The 11,699-nt window shown below is 36.6% G+C and overlaps 1 protein-coding gene across 2 annotated transcripts in view; it reads left to right on the top strand.

The window, feature by feature from the left end:
* The first annotated feature begins 94 nt into the window (after positions 1–94).
* DCAF13 (DDB1 and CUL4 associated factor 13) overlaps positions 95–11,699 on the top strand; it is a 30,846-nt gene continuing 19,241 nt past the window's right edge. Inside the window, exons 1-6 of one of the 2 annotated variants that reach the window (XM_087447562.1) lie at positions 139–261; positions 3,547–3,634; positions 5,056–5,255; positions 5,834–5,941; positions 9,702–9,791; positions 11,331–11,486. In XM_087447562.1, the coding sequence (XP_087303688.1) occupies positions 5,109–5,255; positions 5,834–5,941; positions 9,702–9,791; positions 11,331–11,486 (501 nt within the window). In that variant the 5' untranslated portion in view covers positions 139–261; positions 3,547–3,634; positions 5,056–5,108. Of the gene's footprint in view, positions 262–3,546; positions 3,635–5,055; positions 5,256–5,833; positions 5,942–9,701; positions 9,792–11,330; positions 11,487–11,699 lie in introns of both variants that reach the window. The other variant, XM_004431239.3, reaches the window with a different exon arrangement.

Here is an 11,699-nt window from a genome sequence, read left to right as displayed (position 1 = left end):
CGCCCCCGGCCAACCTGCGCAAAACTACGAAGCGCCGCAGGGTCCAACTGGATCGACGGGTTTCCACTCCGGGGAAGTCACGTGACAGGAAGTAGTCTAGAAGAAGCGGATGTGGCATGTGCCCGAGGAGGCGGAGGTAACCCGAACGCTGAGGGCGAGGCTGGTGGAGTCGGGGAGAACCAGCAGCAAAGATGAAAGTAAAGATGCTGAGCCGGAACCCGGACAACTACGTCCGCGAAACCAAGTTGGATTTACAGCGAGGTGAGACTAGTTAGTAGGGAGGCCTCCAGCCTTGGGTCTGGCCTCAGCTTCCACCGAGTAAAGCTGGGGGGAGGCTGGCTCTCCAGGCTCGTTCTTTTCGCCAGGGCTGACTTTGTGTGAATAAGGCCGTTGCGCGACTCGGTAGCAGACTTGTCTTCAAGTCCTTTTTCTAAGAACTTTCTCTAGTGGTACGTGGGAAAGTTGGCTCTATGGCGAACGCTTCCGCCTCCCTCCTTCCAGGTGCTGCTTTCTGATTGTTCTTGGGTTCCATTATTGAGAAGTGGAACTTGAATGAGCCAAACTCGTGGATTGAAGGATTTAACAGTTAAATAGGCTTCTTGAAGCCTTCCTGCTGCTCTAACTTCCGGCCACTTTACTACTTAAAATTACGTATTTCGGGATGTGGAAAGAGACAAAGATGAAACTTAAAGCCATCAGTTTTCTCTTATCAACAGCTGTTGGAATTGGGAATGGATAAAATGAAATTGAGTTTTATTTATCCGTTACTGGTCTGTTCCGCCATTAACATGCTGACTGCTTATGAATTATAGTTTATGATATCTGAATGACAAGGGACCAACCATATATGAACAGAGTATTCTAAGTGAAGGGTATAACAAGTTCAAAGGCCTTAAGGCAAGTATGACTTAAGGCATAAAAGAAGGGCCATGTCGTCAGTTTGAGTAAGTGATAGAAGACGAACGAGGCTGGAACAATATTTCGCTGTTTTGATTGAGTAGTAGTTATCAACATATATGTGAGCATAGCTAAGAAGTAAATATATGGCCTCTACTCAAAAGATGTTTACAGGTTAAGTAACAAGACAGTAACGTTTCTAACATATAAATTAGGTTGTGTCACTTGGACTTGACATCATCCCTACTCCTTGAACCTGGTCCCATCTTCCTCTCTGGTTTCACCAGTCACTACTTTTCCCGCAAGTAGCTCACATTTACTCTCGCGAATCTGAGTGCATTTCAGGCATTTTCTTTCAGGCATCCTGTGGCGCTCACCCTTACCCAATTTCTCTCCTTCCTCTGGGAAGCTTTCTCTGAACAATAACCTTTCCATACTTATCTCCTGCGGATACCCCCCCTCATTTAAGCACCCCTCCTCTATGTTTTTATCACGTGTTTTTGTACTGATATCAGAGTGTTTATCACATTGTCTCATGGTTATTATTTTGATTATCAGTCTTTTCCATCAGACAGCCTGCGGAGAGGAGTAGAATCATATTTCTTTCTATATCCGCTGTGTTTAGACAGCACCTGGCACATAGTAGTTGCTTTATAAATGTCTATATGAGGGAATGAGTGAGTGACTGGCTGGTCATAGAATCCCAATGTTAGAAGGTTATTAGTCATCTGATCTTGTTAAGGGTCTTATTTTCTATAACATCTTCCTATTCTTTATCTTTCTGAGGAAAGGTTAATGGATAGCAAAATGGAACAATAGAAGTAGTGGAACTCTTTAAATCATAAAATTAAAAAGACATTTGTTGTCTTCCTTTGTTTTTTCATTCTTGTTTAGGTTTTATTTCCTTGTAAATTTTGTGCAGTATTCAAATATTTATTTGAGTATTCTGATTCATAAACCCAGGGTAGGCATCAGGGAAACTGTATTTTTAAAACTCCCTTGGCAATTCTGACGTAGGTCGTTAACATACAGATCTGTGAGAACAGCCTACATAAGTACATGCCATCAGTTTGTTAGCTGTGGTATCCTCGTAGCCTTGTGACGTATTGCAGGTGTTCCATATATATTTATTGAATGTTTATTGTTGACTGAGTGTATGAATTTAGAGGGAGGCGTGGTTGTGGTGATTTGAAAAACTTGATAGAAGACATGAGATTTAAGCTGAATATTTTTAAAGGATTCATGGGTTTCAGATAGGTTAGGATGAATGTTGGTGTATGTTCTTATTGGAAGAAATGGCTTCTGCAAGGATTCAAGAGCGGGAAAGTGCTAGGCAGTTTTAGGTGACAGTGAATAAACCAGTTTGGCTGTAGCTGAGTTTCAGCAAGTACTACTTGGAGCTGAAGAGGTAGGTTGAGACCAGATTGTGGAAGACCAGAAAGGAGCTTGAACTTCATTGCATTGGTCAGAGGTCTCTAAAATGGAGGTACTAGGCTACCCATTGCAGAGTGGCGAAAAACAATTAAAACTTCAATTTATATTTCTTATATTAAAAAAATAATGTTTACTTTAATAAAACTTACACTGACACTGACATCCTTGTTTCGGCTCTATGTTAAATACGTAATCACATGCTTTATGTGGTACTTCAGGTATCCCAAGAAAAGACTGGAGGGTTGACAAAGGTGTGCCTGCTTCTGCCTTCAGAATATTGTAGCATATCACAGTTTACATTTATTGGGGGATTCTGTTATTTTAAATCATAGAATCTTTATAATAATTTGTAAAGTGTTGGAGAGGGACCATGAAAATCTTTTTTCCTGCAGAGGTAATATCCTTGTAAAGTTCTTAGAAGAGCTGTGGAGCATGACCATGAATTAAGCATTTTTAAAATTAGCTAAACTTTTTGTGGCTGTGAAGACTGGGTAGCAGTTTTTATTTTGAAAATAAAAAATACATAACCTGCAACTTTAAGGTCCATTTTAGTGATTAATTTTCAAAAAATCTTGTGCTATGATCATTTTGAAAATGTATATTTGGAAATGTTTCCATCATTTAAAAAATTTTGTACTGAAAATGATGGAAGTGTCATGTATAAGAATTCATTTTTGCCAACATGAAAAAATTGGTAAAAAGAATGATCTACGTTGTTGTTTTTTTGGGTTTTTTTGGTGAGGAAGATTAGCCCTGAGCTAACATCTGTTGCCAGTCCTCTTTTTGCTGAGGAAGATTGGCCATGGGCTAACATCCGTGCCCGTCTTCCTCTGCTTTATATATGGGATGCCTGCCACAGCATGGCTTGATAAGGTCCGTGCCCAGGATCCCAACCTGCAAACCCCGGGCCGCTGAAGCCGAGTGCACAAACTTAACTGCTATGCCACCAGTCCAGCCCCCTTGTTTTTTTTTTTAACTGTTAAAATTATTAAAATGCTGAATAGTTGTAGGAACGGTTATTGACATCAGAGTAGATGGAAATTTTCCAGACATACTTCAGAAATAACCTTTGCAAAACTGGTAGATAGGACTGAAAATTAAATATAGTAAATAAACATAGCCAACTATGGATGTCTTCTCTTTGGATCTGCTTGTACCGGCAGTCCTCACTTTGCATAGTACGCTGTTAACTGAACCAGTCCCGCTCTTTGACAGGTTCACAGTGACTGAAGTCACAGCTGTTACCACAAAACCGTGCAAAACAAGGAATTGGTTCCAGTATGCCTGTGGTCCCAGTGACACGGTACTGTGCAAAGCGAGTTCTGCCTGTATCTTTTCAACTATGGTAGTGATTAAAACCAAACATTGAAATAAACTAAAGTTCAAACCTTTGAGTCGCTCTGTCATACTGTTAAATTGAGATTTTTTTTAAACAAGCATCTTTAATAATGTGCTGTCACTAAATAAGTATACATATGTTGAGGAGGAGAGACCTGCTCAAAAACTCTGTTACTAATGGGGCACACAATCAAAGGAGTTTGAAGACTACCACTATAGGGAGGCTTTGGAAGTTTTTGAGCATGGGAGTGACATGTAAAAAGCTGTTTTAAGATGATTAATCTGAAAATAGTGTAAACTGCCACCAAATAGAGTAAGGATGATATTACAGTAGTCCAAATATAAAGTAATAAAGGCCAAAACTAAGTTACTAGAGGTAGGAAAAGAAGGGAAAGAATGAATAAGAACTATTTCAAAGATAGTGGAAGCAGGACTTTAAGTTTTGGCATTGGGGAATGTGGAGGATGGAATACGTAAGAATGACTGACATTTGAGCTTGATTGAATGTGGGATATAGTGCCGTTGACAGGGAGTGAGAAAGAAGAGACAACAGGATGAAGTCATGGGGTAAGAAGATGCGTTTACTTTTAGACATTGAGGGTTTTTTAGACATGTGGGCTTAGAATTATATCCTAAGTGTAATTGTTAACTGAGACAACATGTTTGGCAGCATAGCATAATAGTTAAGAACATGGGTTCTGGAGCCAGACTGCCTTGGTTTGAATCTGTCACTTCATAGGCAAATTACTTCTCTGTGCCTCAGTTTCCCAATCTGTAAAGTGGGAGATAGTAATAGAACTTAACCCATAGAGTGCTGTGGAGATTAAATGAGTTAATATATTTGGAAGAGTGCCCAGCACATGGTAAACTCTGTGTTTTTTAAGTAAACAAACATGGAAAGTGCTCAATAAATAATAGCTGTAATGGTAATCACCACACTGTGTGCCTATCAGTGCAGTATTGTTATCACTGGAGATTAATAGTGTTCCCTGCCCCACGGGGAACTTCGGGTTCAGTCGGGCAAACATTTATGGTGCCCTTGTTTTGTGCCAGGCGCTGTGCTAGGCAGGAGGAGTACAAATGAAGAATGTAGTGGAAGCCCTGCCCATGAAAGCTTACAACCCAGTTGAAGAGTGTAGTAGGACACAGAAAACGAAAAGTTGTGTGTGTATATAGAGTCTCATTATTTTGCAAGATGTATGCATTCCATGGTTTTCTGGTAACTTTAGAAAGGTTTCTGGACAAAAGGTCTTCTACTTTTGTATTCTTCACAGTATTAGGAATAGAACAGTGTCTTATAAAGGATTATTGAATGATTAGCTGAGGAAGACCACAGAAAATATTAAATGTGAATTGTTTTATTAAGAGGAGTCATTCTTATTTCAGTTCCAAGAAACTATGATCCTACCTTACATCCTTTTGAGGTCCCACGAGAATACATGAGAGCTTTAAATGCTACCAAACTGGAACGGGTATTTGCAAAGCCATTCCTTGCGTCTCTGGATGGTCACCGAGATGGAGTCAATTGCTTGGCAAAGCATCCCAAGAGCCTGGCTACTGTCCTTTCCGGGGCATGTGATGGCGAGGCAAGTGTCACTCTAAACGTTGATATTTTAAACTAAAAATAGTTGTATATTACAGATGTTCTTCCTTTAGTTTTAGTTGCTCTGGGTTTTAATTGGTTTGATTTCATTTTTCTGTATCTTATTTTCTTTTAATTCTCAAAACTAAATTCTGTTTGAATTAGTAATTCATTAGTTTCTTATCTAAACCTAAGAAATTAAAACAGTAGTAACTTAAGGCTCAATTTGACAGTAAATAATAAATGATGTTTACAATAAAGATATTTAAGTGCGAGTTTTTTCCACAGAGAATGTTATTGATGATTCAACATTTATTTCCTACTCCAGCAAGGAAAGAAAGCTTTGAAACACTTTATACTAGAATCAGTGGAGTATTTAACAGATTGAATTTTCTACTTGTTGATATACTTATCCATATGCATTGCATTATTTTGATCCAGAGCATTTTGTTTTTAGCTGTCTGGTAGAGTGATTCGTAGCTTTTTGAGTGTTGAATTTATTTTTCTTGGAATGTAGTACACCTGTGCCTGAATATTTTATATTTACAGTTCACTGAAATTTCCTGGTATGCTTTATCATAGGTTAGAATTTGGAACTTGACTAAACGAAAATGTATCCGTGCAGTACAAGCCCATGAGGGTTTTGTACGAGGAATATGTACTCGCTTTTGTGGGACTTCTTTTTTTACTGTAAGTATAATGCAATTAAATCATTAACTCTTTTCAACATGTATAAGACTGATCTAGTTGAATATCTTCTGAGTTCATTTATTTGTTCCAAGGCCCTTTTGGAGTTTCACAATGCAAAATAACTTACTAAAACCTTGAAAAGTCCTAGTTTTCTTTATGTAATCCAGCTTTTCCCATACTTTTTTATTTTTTATAAAAATTTCTTAACATATTATTGAACTGATATTTATAGAACACTGAGAAGTAGGATTAATGAAAAATGAGGCTAGAAAGATAGTTTGCCCTGCTCTGGAGGATTGTCAGTGCTAAGGATGAATAATTTGTGCTTCCTTTTTCAGATAGTATTAAATCATTTAAGGAGCTGTGTGTGTGTGGTAAAATATACATAACATAAAATTTACCATTCTAACCATTTTTAAATGTACATTTCAGTGGCATTAAGTACATTCACATCATTATGCAACCATTACTACTGTCTATCTCCAGAACTTTTTCATCTTCCAAAACGGAAACTATCCATTGTACAATAACTCCCTGTTCCCCCTAGCCCCTAGCCCCTGGTAACCACTGTCCTATTTTCTGTCTCTATGTATTTTGACATTCTAGGTACCCCATAGAAGTGGAATCATTAAATATTTGCCCTTTTGTGTGTGACTTATTTCGCTTAGCGTAATATCCTCAAAGTTCATCCACATTGTAGCTTGTGTCAGAATTTCTTTCCTTTTTAAGGCTGAATAATAATATTCCATTGTATATATATACCACATTTTGTTTATCCATTCATCCATCAATGGACTTTTGGGTTGTTTTCTATGTTTTGACTTTTGTGAATAATGCTGCTATGAACATTGGTGTACAAATATCTGTTCGAGTTCAGTGAAAGTTTTTTAACGGGGGAATGACGGAATCTAGTCTGGGCTTTGAGATGATTAATTTGACAAGAGTAAGTTTGGAGGTTTGGATCGGTTTGGAGGCTGGGTAATCTGGGTAAGCAATAATAAGAGTCAACACTGGGGAGTGAAAACAGTGGAAAGTAGTTGTTAGGTTTGGAAGCATTTTGGAGGTTTGACAGGCTTGACAACTGAGGAGTGCCTAGGAAGATGGTGGTTCTGTTACAGAAATGAGGAAGTCAGGAGTATCAGCAAGTTTAGAGGAGAGTGGAAATGGAAAGGATTTGGTGTGATCAGCGGGTCTGCCACTGGGCTATTGGAGTGAAGACGTCTGTCAGACCTTTACAGATGCGGGTCTGGAGCTCAGGAGGGAAGTCAGAGCTAAACTTGGCATCATCAATACAGAATAATGATTGAAGTCATGGTATGGCATCAGTGGGGGGAAGTGAGGGGAAAATGTAGAAATACAGAGATGTCAGGGAAATAGCCTTGGGGAATGCCTCCACTCTAGGAATTGGGAAAACTCAGAGAGTAGCTAGAGAGCTGGAAGAGCTACTGGGGATTCTTTTAAAGAACAGGTTGAGTAGCATGCTGGGTGCGAGAGCCAGATTGCAAGAGAATAAGGAAGGGAAGGGGTGACTTTTGGGAAACCTGATAGCCACCTTTAAATATTTGAAAGATTGTCATGTGAAAGAGGAAATAGACTTTGTTGTTGTTCCCTATAGGAGCATTAGGAATAGATGTTAATGTTAAAAGATTTGATTTTGGTGTAAGGAAAAACCTATTTGCTGTCAAAAACCAAAGTAGGCTACTTTGCATAGTCTTTAGTTGCTTTTCACTAGGGGCTCAGACAGGCTTCGTGACTCAGACAGGCTTCGTGACTCTGTACTGTATGTTGTGGAAGGTGTTGGGTGGGAAGTGGGAGCAGACTGCAGCTAAACTTCTTCCCGTTGCTGCTGCTTCTGGTTATAGCCCAACCAGAGGATTTTCTATTGTTTTTTTTTTTTTTTTTTACTGCTTATAGTGAATGAAGGCTGAAAATGTTTCTTGCTCACTATTCATTTCTCATTTTCTTCAGATAGTTTTAAGTAATGTTTGCTTGGGTAAAGATAAGACACATGTGAAAACTACTTGCTGGCATAATTTCATCACTTAATGTTTTAAAAAATGTTTAGTACACAATGTTGCAAAAGATAAACCTTTATTACCTAAATTTCTTAGTATCTATGATATCCCAATTTGTGGTCCATTCAGGTTCTTCTTCAGCTTACTCAGCCTAAAGGAGAGAGAGAGTCTAGCCAGGCACATATTCTTGTTTGGCTCTTCATTTCTACAAAATGTTGAACCTTTCTCAGGATTGATGGTCTAGTAAGGCTTATACTCAATAGACTGTGTAGAGCAGCTTAGTCATTTACAGGGAAGTTCAGTCTTGAGCTTGCAGACGTTATTTATCAGAAGCTTGATTGAAAGAGTCTTCACAGAGGGCATGCTCAATGACAGTTTATCCTGTCTTCCAAAAATGCTAACATATTTCATTGAGTCAAGCCAGATCAGCCAAGACCTCAGTACCTAGATTACATCTTCCTGGCTCCCAGTAGAATTGTTTCCAGAATTGAGTTTGGTATGATACCAGTAGCTCAGATTCAGAGTTATTAATAAGATAAAGCCCTATTTAATACTTTTTGTCTATCATAAAGATGTTGTTAAGGGTTCTGTTTATTAGCATCTTCAACAAAAGAAATTCCTGTCTGACCCTAGTACCAAAATTTCTCTCCTAATCACTTATCTGTTTTAATATCATGGCCACTGTGGATTGTTTTGCAGGAAAGGCTTCTCTTTTTTAATTTTCTGCAACAAGGGAGCTAAATTTACACTCCTCCCATAGATAAATACATATCTTTGTTAATATTTTTATTTAAAATGTGGATGTGGATTGTATATAATATAGAAATCTACAAAAAAACAGAAAATTAATGTACCCTGTAATTCTACTTTCGGTTAAAACCAGCGGTTTGGTATGTCTATAGTTGTTCAGCATCACATACATGATTATTTTATGTTTTTAACTCCAAACCGGGTTATATTATGTATTCTATTTTGCAACTTATTTCACCCAGTATTTTGAACATATCTGCCACATACCCAAGTCTGAATGACCATAGTTTATTGCCTCGCCTTGATTTGGGCTAAGATGCCACCAGTTCTACCCTCCATTGCTTTTTTACCATCTGTGCAGCTGTCAGCACAGTGAAAAGGCAGATGATGTCTATGAAAATAGTTTTGACCTCGTGGTGCCCTGAAGTTCTCAGGGTCCTTCAGAGGTCTGTAGTTCACAGTTTGAAAACCACCAATTTGATAGTTTCTGGAGTTTTGTCATGCGAAGAAGGACTTTATCCATGCCAAGATTATAAAAATGCCTTCTCTAATATTTTCATGTTTTTTATTTCATTTTTTACATTTAACATTATCTGGAATTTTATTTTTATGTCAGGTGTCAGATTGGTTCAACTTTTTAAATGACTAACCTGATATTACAATACCATTGTATTGCAACCCATTTTTCTCCCTAATTTGAAATGCCATCCTTATTGCAATATGTATTTTTTGCTGTATTTATGACCTAACTTTAGTCCTACTCTTTATTTTTCTTTTGCTCTACTCATAGTATTTTATTTTTAATTTTATGTACTGTATGTATTTGTCACAAACCTTAACTATAACAACGTAAGATATAAATGCGTCAATAAATATACTGAAAGAGTACAGTATGTGTTATTTTTAAAACTGAAGATGTTTATTATTTGTATATGTTGGCAAGTTTATAATTTATAACTGTTGTTCATTATCATCATCATCATAAATATTTCTAGGTTGGTGATGACAAAACTGTGAAGCAGTGGAAAATGGATGGACCAGGCTTTGGAGAAGAAGAAGAACCATTGCATACAATATTAGGAAAGGTAGAAAAATAAATTGACACATACTTTGTCTATTAAAATTCTTCTCTTTTACTTAAAATTATTTTATAATTTTTATTTCCAAAAAAGATGAAAATAAGAAATCAAAGACTTTAGGCTGTAATTATTGACCTAATTTAAGCAATACTTAATGCAATTAAGGTCTTTTGCAGCTAAAGAATTTGAACAGTTCTTTGGTGTTCATGGTAGTAGTGTTTGATTTCTGTCTTTAGCTAAAGGATGCAATGAAACATTTCCTATATAGCAAGACCATGGGAAGAAGTCTGTAAGGTAAAACATCAGAAAAAACAGTGCATCAGCTTCTGTCTGATTTATATCGTCATAGATCTCACACAAAGCTCAGAATTTCTTACTTGAAAGAATCCTTTAGGAAATGAAGAAATGTAATAATATGATGCTTTTTATAACTCTCATATACATTTCTTACAACATTATTCTGCAAATCAGATGATGTGGTTTAGTTATAGTTTAAGTATAATTCAGAACATTTGGCCTACCCAGGTTTTATAATGCTTACATTTTAATATTAAGCAAAATTCAAAAATTAGATTTAATCTTTAAATATATGCATTTTCCAAAGCACTTTGTCATTTCAGTATTTTAGTATATATTTAGGTTCTACTTTTTAGGTTTCAGAAGTTCTAAATGTTCTTAAAGGGACATGGAGGGTGGGGTATGAGTATGAGATAGAAATAGTTTGCAGGTGGTAAAAAATTAGTAATTCCTAAAACAAAATTGGTTTCATTCTTGTAAAATGTCTTTTCTCTAGGTGTTCCAAAAGATTGTTGAAATATTTAGCCTTACCCCTATCTCTGTGTTATTGGGGATTAATTCTTACTGTGGAAAAGTTTATAGGACTTGCCCTTATGAATAGAAAATAGTAGAAACCTGCAGATGCTGCTAAGAGTTCTTAAAAGCTTAAAGTATTGGCTAAATATTTCCCTTTAATTTGCTTTGCAAACATTTTTTTCCCATATGGTCCAAAGGCAGACTATATTCTGGACTTGAATGGATTAATCACATATTTTAAGTGAATAATGCCAAATTTATGAGATTATATTTCTTTTAACAATATTAGCAGCCACTCTCACCAATTTTATTTCTCCCTCTAAATTTTAATCCAGTTGTTGGTATCTATGTTTCTGTCCTGGGAATCAGTACTTCATGTGTTAAATGTGGAAGGATGTTTTTTAGAAATTGCCTTTGCATTTCATTAGTTGGTTCCAAGATCCTTCAATACCCAATGATGATTTAAAAATTACTTCAATGATATGTATTCAGACTTAATTAAATACATCCCACGTTACCATTTTTCTTTATTCCCAGAATGTATGATAAGAAACATCACTCCTTATGGTACTGTTTTCTCCTTTAAGTAAGGGCTTCAAAGAAGTTTCTTCGTGAACAGAGATTTTCTCAGAAAAAAAATGAGAGTGGAGATAAATATATTTGAAATGTTATTATGTAGATTTGAAGTATTAACGAGAAGACCCATCTATAACAACCTCTTTGCTTTTAAAGACAGTGTATACAGGAATTGATCATCACTGGAAAGAAGCTGTTTTTGCCACATGTGGACAGCAAGTAGATATTTGGGATGAACAAAGAACCAATCCTATATGTTCAATGACCTGGGGATTTGACAGTATAAGTAGTGTTAAATTTAACCCAATTGAGGTAATGTTCCTTTTTGAAATATTTTCTGCTTGTTTCCTTATTATTTAATAATTTCAGTTCTGTTTAGGAAACTTTTGAATGTGATATAAGAATTTTCTGAGTTTTAATGGTGTTCTGGCATTTGGTCAATTTTTAGATTCTATCTGAGTTCTGATACCTTTGGTCAAATCTTGACATATTTGCCCACAGTTTAGTCCCAGATACCAGAGTTAA

The sequence above is a fragment of the Ceratotherium simum genome, chromosome 23 (assembly GCF_057802395.1).
Source record: "Ceratotherium simum simum isolate JZ-2026a chromosome 23, ASM5780239v1, whole genome shotgun sequence".
In the NCBI taxonomy this organism is placed as follows: domain Eukaryota; kingdom Metazoa; phylum Chordata; class Mammalia; order Perissodactyla; family Rhinocerotidae; genus Ceratotherium; species Ceratotherium simum.
The sequence above is the reverse complement of the archived record's forward strand: the minus strand, read 5'-3'. Positions and strand labels throughout refer to the sequence as shown.